Genomic DNA, 16,026 nt, shown 5'->3' with positions numbered 1-16,026 from the left:
TAGGAGGCCTAAACTCCTGGAACCTAGGCCTGGACCCCCGGTGTGAGGGAGGAGACCAGGCCGACCCAGGTCTGAGAGGAGAGGGTCCCCGTGCCTGGCCTGTTTCTGTTCTGAAGGTGGAGGGCTATAGCACTCCAGGCCAGAGGGAGGAAGGGTCTGATCCCTGAATGCCAAGGTGACCTGGTGATCAGGGAGCCAGCCGCCCCGCCCCTCATGCGAGTTATCTCTGTCCTGGTCCTGGAGGAGGGGACCGCAATATATTTAGTCCCTGTCCTTGCCCTTTATCTCAGTGTCCTAGTGAAGCCAGAGCAGCACAGTGGAACCCCAAGGGCTTGAGACCTCCAAGGTCACCCTCGCGCCCCTCACGGACCTCCAGGAGCCTCTGTCTGCTCTCTATCTCTCACATCCCAGCCCTAGTCTCTCCTATGGCGGATGGGTGAGTGCATCTTGGTGGCCCTGATATCTGAGGCCCGGAGGGGGTCCAGGGTTCCCCCGAAGGTTGGAGCTGGACACTGGTCCGAAGAAAGAGGTAGTGTAGGAATCCTGGGTGGAAATGAGGTAAGAATTTGGAAATCAAATTGGAGGCTGAAGGCAGGAGGCTCCCAAAGTTTGAGCCCAGCCTCAGCAACTTGATTTATGGAGACCCTGTCTCACAGTAAAATATAAAGAATGTGGGATCAGACTCCTGGGACCTTAGCAGGGGCAGCTGATGACCCCATCCTCTAGTCTCCTAGAGGTCAGCCAGGACACAGGCCTACTATTAATGCTCTCCTCGGCTTCTCTCCCCGCAGGAGCAGCAATGCGGTGAGAATGCTCGCTCAGAGGCGCGGACTGGGATCCCCGAGCCGGGGTGGCGCAGCAGGGCAGGGTGGAGCAGAGGATGCAGCCTTAGAGAGGTGACTGGGAAGGACGGGGTCTCGGTGGTGACGCGGCCGCCCCTCCTCCCCAGGCGGGGGAGCCACGCCCCGCACCGGCCCCCGTGCGTCGTCGCTCCTCGGCCAACTACCGCGCCTACGCCACGGAGCCGCACGCCAAGGTTGGGGACAAGGGCGGGGAGGAGCAGGGCTTATGCTGGGCGGGGCTTCAGAAAGGATCAGCTTATGATTGGTGAGGGCTGCCTGTGGGCGGAGCTCTGTTCCCGCTGTTGCTTAGGGGATGGTGGGCGGGGCCTAGCTGGAGTCAGGGCCCGAGATTGGTGGAAGAGGACGAGGGGCGTGGCTTTCCCTGCATTCACGGGTCGAGTTGAAAGCATTCCCAGACTCTTGCATTCCCCTTCTGGATTTTTTTCTTTCTCTATGCATCCTGGCAGAAAAAGTGTAAGATCTCCGCCTCCAGAAAGCTACAGCTGAAGGTGAAGCGGAGAGGGCGGGGCTTTCGGGAGGTGGGCGTGGTCGGGGTAGAGCTTTGCTCTGGGCGCCCCTCGGAGGGCAGGGCAGAGCTTTGAAGTGATGGTGGTTCAGGTCTCCAGGACAGGGCTTTATCTCTGATCTCTGGTGCTCGACGCTTCTCACCGCCCTGCAGACTCTTATGCTGCAGATCGCGAAGCAGGAGCTGGAGCGCGAGGCGGAGGAGCGGCGCGGAGAGAAGGGGCGCGTGCTGAGTACACGGTGCCAGCCCCTGGAGCTGGCTGGCCTGGGCTCCGGGGAGCTGCAGGTACCGACGTAGGCGGTCCCGCCTATCGGCGTCCTTGCCTTGCTTGGGCTCATGAGCACCTAGGGTCCAGTATGGCAGCCCTTAGCCTGGGGAATGCAAAGTGTCCAGGTAGGCACCACAGCCAGACCCAGGCGCAGGTCCTCCAGACCCAGAGCTGCCAGATTTCAGGACTCCTGGATGCCACCCACCCTTCCGTGCTGTTCTCTGGAGTCCACGTGGACTCTACTAGTTCAGCGCCAGATCTTAGCGCCTCAGCCCTCTCCCTCAGACCCTGAGGTCCCTGACCGGCCTCCTCCTTCGGACCTTGGGGTCCAGACTCCAGCCCTTCCCCCACAGCACACATCGGGCTTCTCCACCAGGACTTATGCCGACAACTCCATACCCGGGTGGACAAGGTGGACGAAGAGAGATACGACATAGAGGCTAAAGTTACCAAGAATATCACAGAGGTGGGAGCCCAGGGCACTTGGCTGGGCGCCCTCACAGAGTGTGAAGGGCCAGCCTGGGTTTGGAGCACTGAAGCCCAAGGGCACTGTCTGAGGGGGCGGGTCAGAAGGATGAGTCCTTGATGCGGTTTCCCACAAAAGAGAAGGCCAGGTCAGGCCAGGCCAGAGCAGGAAGCGCGAGATGCACGCTTGGGCGGCAGGGGTGCTGGAACAGGAGCCTTGGAAGAGGCGTCTGGGGAGATAGGAGCTGTGGCTCACAGGTTGCTGGAGAGCACGGGTCGGAGGTTCTGAGAGACGGGCTGGGCTGTCAGGAGCTTCAGGCAGTGGGGAGCGGGCACCAGGCTCGGTGTGTCGGGCAGGGAGCTAGAAGAGGGAGGAAGAGGTGGGGGTGGTGTCCACTGCCCATGCGGCCGCCCCCAGATCGCAGATCTGAACCAGAAGATCTTTGACCTCCGTGGCAAGTTTAAGCGGCCCACGCTGCGGAGGGTGAGGATCTCTGCAGATGCCATGATGCAGGCCCTGCTGGGAACCCGGGCCAAGGAGACCTTGGACCTGCGGGCCCACCTCAAGCAAGTGAAGAAGGAAGACACCGAGAAGGTGAGTGTGGGGCAGGGCCAGGACAGGGGGTACTCAGGGGAGGGCTGACAGGGACATGAGGCCTAGCCTGAGGCAGCTTGTCCTTAGAGAGGAGAGCCTGGAAGGAGTCCTCAGTGAGAATTAGGGGGAATAGCACAAGCTAATGGAAGAGAGGAAGTGGGAGGGGAAGCCAGGGATGGAGATACAGCTCTGAGTACAGTGTTTGTCTAGCATGTGTCAGGCCCTGGATTTAATTCCCAGCACCTTAATTGAAAAAGACTGGAAAGGCAGGTGTGGTGGCACACACCAGTAATCCCAGCACTCAGGAGGCTGAGGCAAGAGGGTCAGCATGAGTTCAAGGCCAGCCTGAATTGCATAGTGAAACCCTATCTCAAAAAACTGAAAACAAATCAAAACAATAACAAAACAAAACAAAAAAAAATAAAATAAAACACTGGGAAAGACAGTGCCTTGGGGAGGGAAGAAGAAGAAAAGAGCGTAGAGAAACCTGAGGGCTACATGAAGTCCATGATGGAGAAAAGAAGTACATGAGGGAGGCAAGAAAGGAAACCTAAGAAATATGTGAGGGAGACAAGAAGTACATAAGGGAGACAGGAAGTGCATGAAGGAGACAGGAAGTGCATGAGGGAGACAGGAAGTGCATGAGGAGACAGGAAGTGCATGAGGGAGACAGGAAGTGCATGAGGGGGACAGTAACTTATGAGAGACAAGAAGTATATGCGAGATACCAGGATGTATGAGGGAAACAGGAATCATGTGAAGAAGACAGGAAGTATATAAGGGATGCAGGAAGAGGAAGAGTAAAAGGGAAAGGAAGAATATCAAAGAAGTCAGGAAATGTATAAGGGAGACAGGAAGTGCTTGAGAGAGACAGAAAATTCTTGAAGAAGACAAGAGATTGATGAAGGAATCAGGAAATATTGCATAAGGAGAACTGTCGGGATGTTATGGGAATCCTAGGCCATAGGCCTGAGTCTAGGAGTCCCAACAACATGATTCAGCCACCCACTCTTACAGGTCCAGTTAGCAGAAAGCGAAAGAGACAGAGTCAGGAAAGGGGTTTCTTTCAGTGCAGTCCTACTGAAAAGTCAGCCTCTTTAGGATTTTGCCGGGAAAGAACAAAAGTGAAGCATGGAGGGGTCCCATGTGCATGGTAGACTGTGGTATGGTTGCTGGTCATATCCTGGGAATTGTGCAAGACAAGGACTGGAGCCTTCTATCACTGGGCAGATCTAAGGGGGTCCCCCAAAGAGGTGATGGGGACCCTAAGTTGATTCGTGACTCCCATCATGGGAAAGCTCTTTTTTTTTCCTGCCCGGCACCAGGGATCAAACTCACAACCTCGCACTTACCAAGCAGGCTCTTATGCTGTTGAGCTAAATCCCCAGCTCAGGAAAAGAATCTTCGGGTGCATCTCTGTGAGGCCCAGGCAGATTTATCATCAGCACTGTTAGAAAGGGAGGGAGTCCCCAGTACCGATAAAAAAGAAAAAGACAAAAAAAAAAAAAAAAAAAAAAAAGAAAGAAAAGGAGGGAGAATAAGAAATGGATGCTACTCAAGTGGCCACAGAGCCTTGCCCTAGTGCAAGGTCAGCTTGGCCACTTGCAAAGCATGGCGGCACTGTGAGGGTGCACCGAAGGACCCTGAATGATTTTCTGTTTTCCTTTTTTTTTGTACCCAGGATTGAACTCACAACTTCGCACTTGTCAGGCAGGTGCTTGTGCCACTTAGCTGAGCATCCCCAGCCCTGTTTTATTTTATTTTATTCTGAGTCAAGGTCTCACTAAGTTCTAAATTCCCCAGGCTAGGCTCGAACACTGCCATCCTCCTGCCTCAGCCTCTCAAGTGCTGGGATTGCAGGTGTGTGCTACCACACCTGGCTACCTGTACTTCCTCCAACCTCACTACTTCAGGACAAGCAAAGGGTGACTGCAAAGGTGCCCATTACTGGGCCTTGTCTCAGGGCACATGCAATAGATTCTTGGGCAGGCGCCCAGAGCACTGTCACCCAGCCAGCTAGAGAGTGAGCAGAGGCACAGAGCCTGGAAGAGTGCTGATCTCTGACCTTCCTCCCCAGGAGAACCGGGAGGTTGGTGACTGGCGCAAGAACATCGATGCCCTGAGCGGCATGGAGGGCCGGAAGAAGAAGTTCGAGGGCTGAGCCTACCTTCCCCCGTCCAGGAAATCAAAACCCTGAGAACTAAAAACTGTTCATGCTGGATGTGATTGTGTGTTCTCTCCCTGGGTCTCAGGCTAAGGTCGGGGGGGACACAGGGCTCAGGCAGTTCCTGGTCATTTGCAGACAGTGCAATGCATCCAAGGCTGAAAAAGAGGGGAAGGCAGAGATGGGGAAACTGAGGCAGAGGCCAAAGAGCAAGGAAAGGAAAGAACTAGCGTGGGGGAAGAAGGGCAAACAGTGGGAGAGAGAGAAGGGGCAGAACACAAATGATGGAGACCCCTGAGAAGACACCCAGCCAGGGAGAGACACCCCAGGAGGACCAGGGAGTCCGAGAGTGCAGGGTCACAGGCCTGTAATCCTCCACACTCAGGAGGCTGAGGCAGAAGCATCACCTGGAGTTCAAGGCCAGCCTGGAAAACACAGCCAGAACTCTGAAAAAAACAAAAAGTAGGAGAGCTAAGACAGGCACAGGGGCACAGAGGCAAAAAGAGGCAGAAACAGTGACAGAGATGAGGCCTAGAGCAAGGTTCAAAGAAGGCCGGTGGCCGGCAGCCGAGTGTGAGGAGGGTGAGGCCTGAGGCCAGGGCCCTCTCTGGGGCTGTGATCCTTGAATTGAAGGTCGCGGCTGGACTGGGGGGAGGAAGATACCAAACAAGAGCAGAGTCAGATGGGGTGGGGGTGGGGAGCCTAACGGTCACCCCCTCCCCTGCCTGCCACACCTGCTGCCCCACTTTAGTGCCTGTTGTCACCAAGGTGGAATCTGGTGGCAGACAAAGGGGTGGGGGTATGGAGGGGGGCTGGAGAGGTGTACAGAGAGAGGAGGCAGGAGGTAAGGAAGGACTTAAGGTAGGGAACGTGCAGGAGATGAGCAGCCTGAGCGCTGAGCTCAGAAGCTGGGTCTGAGAAGGAGAGAAGGTGGCCAGAGGGACTCGGGAGGAGGAGACAGAGAGAAAGGGAGGCAGGAAGCGTCCCTTGTGCCTCTTTGGTCACCAAGCATTGTCCCAGGACCCACTGTGTTTCCAACCAGGGGCTCCAGCACAGAAAGCCATGCACTAGGAATGATTCTGGTGGTGGCTGAGTCTGCCTGGGCTCCAGGGTGGCACCGGCATGGTGAGGAGGGGGCTTGGAGAGGGAATCTGGGCTGGAGAGCCAGGCATCCGGAGCTGGTCGAAGAATCCTTTCCCCTCCCCTCCCCTTTTTTCCTCTCCCCTCTTCTCCCTTCCCTTCCTTTTCTCTCCCCTCCCCTTCCCATTCCCTCCCCTCCCCTCTTCTCTCCCCTCTCTTCTCCTCTCTTCCCCTCCCTTCCCTTCCCGGGGCGGGACTGCATCCACTATAAAGTCCGGGAAGCTTAGTGCCCAGTGCCAGGCAGTCTTCCCTCCAGCTCCGCAGACGCAGCCTTAGGTAATGGTACTGGGCTCTCTGTAGGGTTTGTGGGTCGTGGATTTGGGGGTGCCTGTCTTTAGGACTGCAGAGGTCTCAGAGTCTGGGCAGTCGCAGACATCAGGGTTTGGAGTCAAACAGTCTGAATGTTAGGATTTGGAGGCTCAGACTCAGCATATCAGAACCAGGGGCTCAGAGAACAGGGTTTTAGGGGTTGGGCCTCTGAGCTTAAGCTTGGGTATCTAGAGGGTTCACTGGAGTTTCCTAACGTGAGGTTTACAGTTAAAGGGGGGGGGTCTAAGACCTGGGGATGAGGATACCGGGATCCCGAGCTATCACCGGTTAGGGCTCACAATCTGGAGCTGTGGTGACATGGCCGATGGTCACGGTCTTTGCTTACTGGGTTTTGGGGTTTGGTTAACCTGGGCATTGTGGGGTCTGGGGTTACAGAGATTGTGGTCTAAAAATTGAGGGTTCAGGATGAGGTCTGTGGAAGGAGCCTGCTTTCCAGGGTGCTCACCTGTCCACAGATAGGGGTGAAGGTGAAAGAGGGGAGCTAGGGAGGCTAAGCAGCCATGGGGATGGCAGTGGATGCTGGAAAGCAGGTCGGTGAACACTGTTCCAGAGGACCCCCCCCTTCTGTTCCTTCTTAGGAAGTGTCCTATGCTCCACGTCTATGACATCGCCCAGAAATAGCACCAGGGTGGGGCAGCTATTGTCTGCAGGCCACGGCCCCATCCATACTCCTAATCCCCAGGATCAGGTTCCCACAGACCTGTCACAGGACAAAGGGGGACAGCTGTGCCGAGGGGGCGGGGAGCCTGTGTCTGGCCAGAAGCGCAGCTCCCTGTCAAGAGTGGCTTAGGACTCTGTGACTCCAGCCTCCTCCCCCAGACTCGGGGTCTGAGCCCGGCCTCCACCCTTAGACCCATGGTCCGTGTCCAGCACTCAGCCCCTTCTTCTCTGTCACCCTCAGGTCCCAGCAGGATGTCGGACACCGAGGAGCAGGAATATGAGGAGTGAGCGGTCTTCCACAGGGCTGGGGTGGGTAGTGGAGTCCCTGTCACCCCTCCATGGCTAACTGACCTCTGCTCTCTCCTGGTCCCTAGGGAGCAGGCGGAAGGTGAGTGGCAGGTCAGGCTGGGGGAAGTTGCCCACGCATCTGACGCCGGGCCAGGGCGGGATGACACTGGCCGCTGGGCGGGCACCAGAACACCTCTTCTCCACCCGGGTACCTTGCTCAGCTCTCGGCCCCGCCCCAGAGTATCTGGCCCCGCCCCAGACCCCCCCCCTTGCTAGTGAGTCTTGACCCAGGACAGCTGCTTGGTGCCCACTCTCTCCTGGGCCCTCCACTGGTTCCCAAGCCCCGCCCTCAGTCCCGCCTCAAAACTCGTCCCCAAGCCAGGCCCCGCCCCATGCCACGACCCCGGTCCTAGTCCCGCCCCAGGTCCTTTGCCCCGCCCCCATTCCCGCCCCATTCTACGTCTCCAGTCCTGGCCCCACCCCCCAATCCCGCCCCAGGTCCCTGGCCCCACCCTCTGCCCCCACCTCAAATTACGGACCAGCCCCGTCCCACCCCGACCCATCCTCTGCCCCACCCCAGTCCTGACCCCAACCAGCGTCTGGCCCCGGCCCTCAGTCCCGCCCCTGAACCTGACTCCGCTCTCAGTCCGACCCAGGGGCTCCGGCCCCGCCCATCCAGACAAAAGGCCACGCCCACTACCCCCGCCCCTTGCCACAGACCCCGCCCCATCCCGTCCAGCCGCGGGTTCCCGCCCGCTCCCTCCCCCCTCCCCCACCGGGACCCCGGCTTAGCCCGGTCCTGCCCTGACGCCCCCACCCGCCGCCCGTCCGCAGAGGAGGAGCCCGCCGAGGAAGAGGAGGAAGGTGAGCCGCGGGCGGCGGGCGGCGGCGGGGTCCCGGCGGCTGTGCCCTGACGCTGTCACTCTCTCCTTCCCGCCTGGCGCCCGCTCCCGCCCGCTTCTCCCCGCCAGCCCCCGAGCAGCCGGAGCCCGAGGCAGAGCGAGGTGACGGCGCGCTTGTCTCCGGGAGCGACGTAGGCCCGGCCCGGTCCCCGCTGGCTCCGCGACCCGCTCCCGCCGGCCCTTTAGCCCCGGGCGCTGCGTCCCCTGGCGGCCGCGAAGGGAAACGGCCGTGGCTCGGCCTTTCCCTTCCTAAAGGGACCGACGCCCAAGCCTCCCCCGCCCGCGGCCCCCGCCAGGCTTGGGCGTTTGCGGACGCGCCACCCCGCGCCCTCCGCCATATACATTCAAAGGTTGGGGACAACGGGGGCCGGGTCCAGGGGGCGGGCGGGACCAAGCCAGGGGCCCGGTGCCTCTCACCACTGAGTCTGGAGCAGAGGGCTCTGCCCTGCACATGGGGATGGGTCTGGCCGCCTAGACGCTTGGGGTCAAAAAGAAGGGTCCCCATACCGCTGCTGAATGTATATATGATGCGTGTGACCCATCTCCTCCCGTCTGTACCCCCTGACTTCCCTGTGTCCTTCCCCAGAACTGCTCTGGGGGGTCTTTCCCTGGCTCCTGGGGCTAGGGGGCTGCACCCTAGACTTTTGCTAATGATCTCTTTTATTCCCCTCACCAACAGAAGAGGAGCGCCCCAAACCCAGGTGAGAGCCTGGGGCGGAGGGACTCCATCACATCCTCCTCAGTATCCCTACTCCCTAGACAGGATGCGGAAAAGGGGTGCGGGGGTGCAGTCAGGAGACCCCTGCAGCCTCCAGGGCCTCCCTGTGACCGGGGGAGAGCCACCCCGTGTGAGCCCCAGACGAGCCAGGGTGCTGAGTCTGGCAGCGAGCAGATGACAGCTGGTGGGGGTGGAAAGGCCATTGTGGGCTGAGTGAGGGCAGGCAGGGGACAGGAGTCCCTGGGCATTCTGATGTGAGGTGCTGGGGACAGGGCTTGGAGACACAGGAGACAGACCGCAGCTAGGCTCTGGGTGACACCGAAGGCCCGGGGTGTGAAAGCTTGGGGCACCAGCACATGCTCTGTGTGTGTGTGTGTGTGTGTGTGTGTGTGTGTACACAGCATGTGCGCTGAGCAGGGCCCATGTGGGGAAGATTTCCCCCCAGGGGTCCTCCCTTCATGGGCTCTACCCTTTCGGTCTACACAGCCGTCCAGTAGTGCCTCCCTTGATCCCCCCAAAGATCCCAGAGGGGGAGCGCGTGGACTTCGATGTAAGTAGCAGGCAGTGACAGGCCGCAGGTCTGGGAAGGGCGGTCCTGGGAAGGCCCTGCCCCACTGGCCCTTGGAAGCTGGCTGCCTCTGCTGGGCGCTTGTCACAGGCCTGTCCCTGCCCTGTCCCCAGGACATCCACCGGAAGCGCATGGAGAAGGACCTCCTAGAGCTGCAGACGCTCATCGATGTACACTTTGAGCAGCGCAAGAAGGAAGAGGAGGAGCTGGTGGCACTGAAGGATCGCATCGTGAGTAGGAGTGCCCAGGGTCCCCCTTCTCTGTGCGCTGGGCTGTTTCCTGGTGCTTGGTGGTACTGGGGATTGAACCCAGGGCCTTTGCACTAGCTGCACACCCAGCCCTTTTTATTTTTTATTTTGAGACAAGGTCTCAATAAATCGTTTAACTGCCTAAGCTGGGCTCAAACTTGGGGTTCTTTTGCCTCAGCCTCCTAAATGCTGGAGTCACAGGCCTGTGCCACCATGGCCCGCTGTTTTCTTTGTGACCCACCCAGAAAGGGTGGGCTGGCCGGGTGGTGGGCTCTGCCCCCCTCAATCTCCCGTTTTCCCCTCCAGGAGCGGCGCCGGGCAGAGAGGGCTGAGCAGCAGCGCTTCAGGACCGAGAAAGAGCGTGAGCGGCAGGCCAAACTGGCGGTGGGTGCCACTCCTCCCTGGGGTTACTTGTTCTTTGGGTGCTATATCTCTTTTCCTGATATCCTCTGTGCTTCCAAGGAAGCCCCTCTGCTGTTGACTTAAGGACCTTTCTGTTGGAAGGGCTAGAAACCCAGGTGTCTACAGCACGGTGAACTCTTGCCTCATGTGGGAAGTGAGGGCTGGCGTCAGGCGTGGCTGGATCAGGACTCATGATGGCACAGGAACTGCTTTTCTCCTGGTCTGGCCCTTGTTTATGTAATCGAAGGCTGATCAGGTCCTCCTGCTTTGCCTGGGGCTTTCCCAGGTTTAGCCCAGAACATCCAGGGGTTCTACGGGGGCCACCTAGAACAGCCTTTACAATGTTCTCTGTGCAGACCTGGGAGGCTTCAGACCAAGTGCTGGCCTTGTGGGGTGAGGGGAGCCGCCTGGGGGCTCCATTGTTTCAGGCCTTGGGATGCCTGGCTTGGCACTCAGAGCCTGAGGGAGTCCCCACTCCCCGCACTGGGCGGGGGGGGGGTGAGGGTGGCACAGCTGTGGCCCGTTAGGTGTCCACGCCTCAGTCTCAGGATGTGAGTGTGCTGCTCACACGGCAAAGGGGACCTTGCAGGTCCGGTGAGTTCAGGGTCCTGTGTGCATGCATGCGTGTACGTGTGTGTGTGTGTGTGTGTGTGTGTGTGTGTGTGTGTTGGTATGTATGTGTTCTGAGGACTGAACCAGGGCCTTTATACTGAGCTCCATCCTCAGGCCCATTTCAGTTCTTTTTTTCAGACTGGGTCTCACTAAGTAAGCCTCCCAGGCTGGGCTAAAACTTCCCATCTCCTGTCTCAGCCTCCCAGGGTGCTAGGGTCACTGGTGTGACCCTCCTGGTCACCAAGCCAGTGAAGGCCTGGAAACGGGAGATGGGGTGATGGCCCTGCATCATCTGGGCCACCCCAGGATCGTCACAAGGCCCTCCTGAGAGGGAGGTGGGAGGGTCAGAGCTGAAGAGATTTGAGGCCGGAGGGTGGGGAAGGAAGCCTCTGGAGCCAGAAGGGCAGAGGCACTTCTTCTAGTTCAGGAGGAGCCAGGCTGTTCCCACCCAGTGTGAGCCTGGAGCCCCGATCCAGCATGCAGAACAGTGAATCATCCTGGCACTCTAGGAGGCTGAGGCAGGAGGACTACAGGTGACACCTGTGTCAAAACAAAAAAGGACCAGGGTGTAGCTCAGTGTGAAGGCCCTGGGTTTAGTGCCCACCCCCAGCACCAAAGGAAGAAAATCGCATTGTCTTTGACCACTAAAGGTGCAAGTTACAGTGACGATGGGAAACTACTTAAAACAGGGGTGCTGGGTGGGCAGGGTACTGTGCCCCCACCTCTCTGTCCTCCCGTGGGGCTGGGCCCAGCCAGGCCCTGCAGCCTGGGGCAGGTGCCTCTGGGCCTCTGAGGGCCGGTGTCACCATCTCACTGCACCGAGGGAGACTGAGACCAGAGAGCTCCGTGTTTGCAAGGAGCCACACTGGACCTGGCTGCTGCACCCCTGCATCGCCAGGCTCTGGCCTCCCAGAGGCACCAGGGCTGAGCCTCTGTTCCCGCAGGAGGAGAAGATGAGGAAGGAGGAGGAGGAGGCCAAGAAGCGCGCAGAGGACGACGCCAAAAAGAAGAAGGTGCTGTCCAACATGGGAGCACATTTCGGGGGTTACCTGGTCAAGGTGAGTTGGGAAGTCTCTGTTTCAGGGCGGGGATGAGGGAAGCCGGGGTCGTGGGTTCTGGGTGGAGGAGGCCTGGCTGGACCCTGGGTCTGAGTGGGGAGGCTGGGGTGCAGGCATCTAGGGGCACTGCCTGCTCGCACGAATACCTGGAGGGTGCCAACGGTTGCTCTGGAGGCTCAGTCCCCCGCCCACCCCACCTCAGGCGGAGCAGAAGCGGGGCAAGCGGCAGACCGGGCGAGAGATGAAGCTGCGGGTCCTGTCAGAGCGGAAGAAGCCCCTGAACATCGACCACATGGGAGAGGAGCAGCTCAGGTCAGCGTCCTGCTGGGGCAGCCCAGCCGGGGATCCTCTCCAGAGAGGTGGTGGGGAACGGACCTGGGTGACTGTGGACCGGCTGTCTGTGTGAGCGGTGTCACTGGGGACACAGGTGTGGCCCCCACAGGCAGAGGACTGTTCCTTAGTGCAGAGCTGTGGCTGCAGTTGGGGCTCCGTCTTGGGTCTGAGTCAGAGCTGCAGTCTGGTGAGCGTTTTCCAGCTCCCGTGGTCACCTCCCTGTCCTGGGGCCAGGAAGGCCTCCTCCTGTGGGCTCTGGCAGAGGTCTCTCATTTAGGGACTGTGGTGTGGCGCCTGTAGAGATGTTGATGCATTCTTGTGATCCCAGTGCTCTGAGAGGCTGAGGCAGCGGGACCTCAAGTCCCGGCCCAGCCTGTGCAATGGTAAAAACAAGGCTGAAAGCTCCGTGCTGAGGCTCGGGTTCAATCCCTGTCTCAGCCCCACCAAGAGAAAGTGGAGGAGGTGCAGCACAGGACTCGGTCCCTCCCCTCATCCCAGCCCCCAGGCTCCCAGCCCCCCAGATCCCCAGCCCCCACCTGTCCTCTGTCACTGCCCCCACCTTCCAGGGAGAAGGCCCAAGAGCTGTCAGACTGGATCCACCAGCTAGAGTCTGAGAAGTTTGATCTGATGGCCAAACTGAAGCAGCAGAAATACGAGGTGGGAGCCGCCTCTGTGGGGCAGTGGGGTGGGGTGGGGTGGGCACTGCCCTCCAGGGCTGTTCCAGCCTGTCCCTCTGTCCCCAGATCAATGTGCTGTACAACCGCATCAGCCACGCCCAGAAGTTGTAAGTGTGCCCCGGAGCACACCCCATCCCCTACCAGGGCCCCTCCAAATCCCTGGTTCTTGGGGTGGGTGTAGGGGTCTTGGTCCCTGGTGATGTCTGGTGCCCTGGGACAGTTCTGGCTGTCATAGCAGAAGGGGAGGTGCTGGCATCTAGCAGTGGGGCCTCTTGGGGCTGAACGACAATCTTCCATGGGCAGCAGCGCAGCCCTGGGCCCTGCCCCTCAGCTTTCGGGCTCTCCTGCACAATGTCCCCCACACTTGAGTCCCCCTACATCAGTGCCCTCCTCCCCTTCCTCACGATGCTTTTCAGCCCCTCACGTCCTGCCCCATAGCCAGCAGCCCAGCCTATTCCTCCCTCTGTCTGGCAAGGCCACCCTCAGGGCTTTGCCACCTCTTCCATGGGGAAGGGGAGGGCACCTTCCTGGGCCCCTCCTGACACCCTGTCCTCCCCTAGCCGGAAAGGCGCAGGAAAGGGCCGTGTCGGAGGTCGCTGGAAGTGAGGATGCCAAGATGTGATCCCCTCAGGACTGGGAGCTATCAGATCTGTCTCATCTGTAGCTTGAAATAAACGTCCCCCTGAGACACCTGCTATGTGCTCTGATGTCGTTATTAGTACTCAGCTGGCTGCTCATGGCAAGGTGACCACCACAAGTGGCTATAGCTTGTGTACAGTGGTGTACACCTGTAATCTAAGCACACGAGAGGCTGAGGCAGGAAGATCGCTGTGAGTTCAAGGCCAGCCTGGGCTGCATGACGAAACCCTGTCTCAAACAGGCAAAACCAAACCAAACCAAAAGACACACACACACACACACACACACACACACACACACGCAGAGATGTCAGGGTTCCACTGCCTGGGCAGTCTCTGAGGCCTGTCACCGAAACCACCACTTCTCTGTCTGGTCTGGGTAGCTCCTCTTGCAGTATGAGTGCTGGAGCTCCAGCAGTCACATCTGCTTGCAGGAAGAAAGACTGCAGAAGGCAGGAGGACCGGAAATGTGCGCCTTCAGCGGAACCGGTTCCCCGACAAAGCCGGCTCACTGGCTTCCGCTTACTGTGGAGGAGACTGGGTTGCTGTCCTGGTCCTTAGCTGGCTCGTGCTTTTCTGTCCCCAGTAAAGCCAGGGCTCTGTTATTGAGGGAAGAGAAGTAGCCGGGAGCCTAGAGGCTGCAGTTGCCACCCATTACACTCGCCAAAGGGACCCAGGCCCTGCAAACAGGACTCACCCAGCCCGCCCTAAGCACAGTTACTCTGCGTCCTTGGAGCTTGGAGGGTGGTCAGGGCAGACCTGTTATGCACACTTGGCTGTGTCTCTGGATGGTGTACCGCCCTACCTACATACCAAAACCAAGACAACTTCTCAGTGTGCCCTAAATCCACAGTGGTAAGGAAATGGGAAAAGTACAATAATAGTAAAAATATAAGCCAGGTATGGTGGCACACCTAGAATTTCAGCACTTAGGAGGCTGAGGCAGGAGGGTTGCTGTGACTTCAAGGCCACCGTGAACTATGTAGCAAGACCCTCTCTCAAAAAACAAAGGAAAACTTGGAATGATCCTCTTGTCTCAGCCTCCTGAGTGCCGAGATTACATCTGTGCACCCCTGGGCCCACGTTGGAAAAAGTGTTTTACACACAGATCCAGTCCCTTTGCTGTGATCATGGTGGCTCTGTCTCTGCCTTGGGAGAAGGCTTCTTTCTGTTCCCTAGCGGGAGGTGAGGATTGGAATGGTGCCATTCTTAGGAAGACTAATTATGTCAAAGCCTCCTTCCTGTCCCTGTGTGGGGACCCAGTTTTAGTGTCCTGACAGCCACAAGCAGCCCAGTCATGGATGCTTCTAAAGATAGAATTCCCTCCTAAATTTAAACTGTTCCTTTGGGCCAGGGACTTTTCTGGGGACCATTGTGAAGTAACGAAACCAGCTCATCCTACTCTTGGCTGATTCTGTGTGCCAACAGGAGCTGTTCTCAGTTCTCCAGAGTGGGAACCATCTTGGCAATCGTTTGGGTTTTTGTTTTTGTGGCAGCACAGAGAAGAGGCAATGCTGTCTTCTTATCTCTGTGAGGTTGTTTTTACCAGCAGGAGAAGGTCCTCAGTTCTCACGCTAAGTGCTATGATTCTGCTGTTAGAGTACAGAGGAAACGGAGGCCACTGAAGCCAGTGGACCTTTACTATCAACAAGAGGACAGGAGATGGTTTTGTCAAGTGGCATGTGGAGGCACCTGATGGCTCTTCTATGCCATCTCTACTGCTCCAGGAGGTCAAGACAGAGACCAGCCTGTGGTCACGGAGCTAGGAAGTGGCTGAGATGAGATTCTGGCCCCAGACTGTCAAATACAGAGCAGGAGAAATTCCTAACCGCTGTAGTAGACTAGGATTCCAAAAACAGCAGTCAAGTTTGGTGATACACACCTATGATCCCAACACATGGGATGCTGAAGCAGGAGGATTGCTGCAAATTAGAGGCCAGCCTAGGCTACAGAGTGAGATCTCCTTTAAAAAAAAAAAAAGTCAAAGCCTAAGTTAGTGTTCAAACTAAAGATTTTTAATAGTTTATGGACAGTGCTCACCCCACAGATCAGGGAGAATAGGCTGGGTCAACCAGATAACGTGTGCTACCTGCGAGTAATAGGCATGAAAACATAGACATTCATAAAGGCACACAGGCACAAACAGGATTGCAAACACACACAATTATAGCATGTCCCAATTATTCTGGGGCACAGGGACAAACTTAACGGCTCAATACACAGTAATACACTTAAGCTTTGTGTCCCACCTCCCTGGGAAGTTGCACAAGTGGAATATGTGTGTAGGGGGCTACTGAGTCAAGAGCTACCTGGGCATCCCTGGCCTCAGGGGATTTGTAGTTTATTTCTCTGCACAAGCCAAGGGACTTCAGAGTGGAGGGTTCTCCAGTGTTCTCTGGGGGAAAACTTTCTTGCACCTGTCGAGATTTTGGAAGCTTTCTTTGTGATTTTTATGGGTCACTGTTCCTGTCCCAAAATGTCTTTATCCTTGCCATTTTGGGTTTCAGTGCAGGACACTCAAAGTTTGGTCAATGTCTATTTATGTATTGGGTCTATTATGAGAAGGTTTAACCTAAACCTACTGGAGAACCT

The 16,026-nt window shown here is 57.7% G+C and overlaps 2 protein-coding genes across 6 annotated transcripts; both read left to right on the top strand.

The window, feature by feature from the left end:
• The first annotated feature begins 268 nt into the window (after positions 1-268).
• Tnni3 (troponin I3, cardiac type) lies at positions 269-4,917 on the top strand. Of its 3 annotated transcripts, XM_003465480.5 has the most exons (8): positions 270-436; positions 792-804; positions 950-1,036; positions 1,310-1,351; positions 1,522-1,653; positions 2,013-2,102; positions 2,520-2,696; positions 4,774-4,917. In XM_003465480.5, exons 1-8 carry the CDS (start codon positions 426-428, stop codon positions 4,855-4,857), a joined length of 636 nt encoding a protein of 211 aa, XP_003465528.1. In that variant the 5' UTR covers positions 270-425; the 3' UTR covers positions 4,858-4,917. The 3 variants fall into 3 exon arrangements, with proteins under 3 accessions (XP_063109376.1, XP_023418908.1, XP_003465528.1); XM_063253306.1 differs by lacking the exon at positions 1,310-1,351 and having other exon boundaries at positions 269-436; positions 1,537-1,653; XM_023563140.2 differs by lacking the exon at positions 2,013-2,102 and having other exon boundaries at positions 269-436.
• Positions 4,918-6,214: 1,297 nt separating this feature from the next.
• Tnnt1 (troponin T1, slow skeletal type) lies at positions 6,215-13,491 on the top strand. Of its 3 annotated transcripts, XM_023563139.2 has the most exons (14): positions 6,215-6,276; positions 7,232-7,274; positions 7,365-7,378; positions 8,113-8,142; positions 8,250-8,282; positions 8,860-8,881; positions 9,385-9,448; positions 9,580-9,696; positions 10,021-10,098; positions 11,673-11,786; positions 11,989-12,098; positions 12,686-12,776; positions 12,863-12,903; positions 13,357-13,491. In XM_023563139.2, exons 2-14 carry the CDS (start codon positions 7,243-7,245, stop codon positions 13,400-13,402), a joined length of 792 nt encoding a protein of 263 aa, XP_023418907.1. In that variant the 5' UTR covers positions 6,215-6,276; positions 7,232-7,242; the 3' UTR covers positions 13,403-13,491. The 3 variants fall into 3 exon arrangements, with proteins under 3 accessions (XP_023418907.1, XP_013003201.1, XP_063109375.1); XM_013147747.1 differs by lacking the exons at positions 6,215-6,276; positions 8,250-8,282; XM_063253305.1 differs by lacking the exons at positions 6,215-6,276; positions 7,232-7,274; positions 7,365-7,378; positions 8,113-8,142; positions 8,250-8,282 and adding an exon at positions 8,345-8,530.
• The last annotated feature ends 2,535 nt before the right edge of the window (positions 13,492-16,026 follow it).

This window comes from Cavia porcellus, unplaced genomic scaffold, assembly GCF_034190915.1.
Source record: "Cavia porcellus strain 051 isolate PalLab524CR breed Dunkin Hartley unplaced genomic scaffold, mCavPor4.1 scaffold_7, whole genome shotgun sequence".
NCBI classification, from domain to species: domain Eukaryota; kingdom Metazoa; phylum Chordata; class Mammalia; order Rodentia; family Caviidae; genus Cavia; species Cavia porcellus.
The sequence above is the reverse complement of the archived record's forward strand: the minus strand, read 5'-3'. Positions and strand labels throughout refer to the sequence as shown.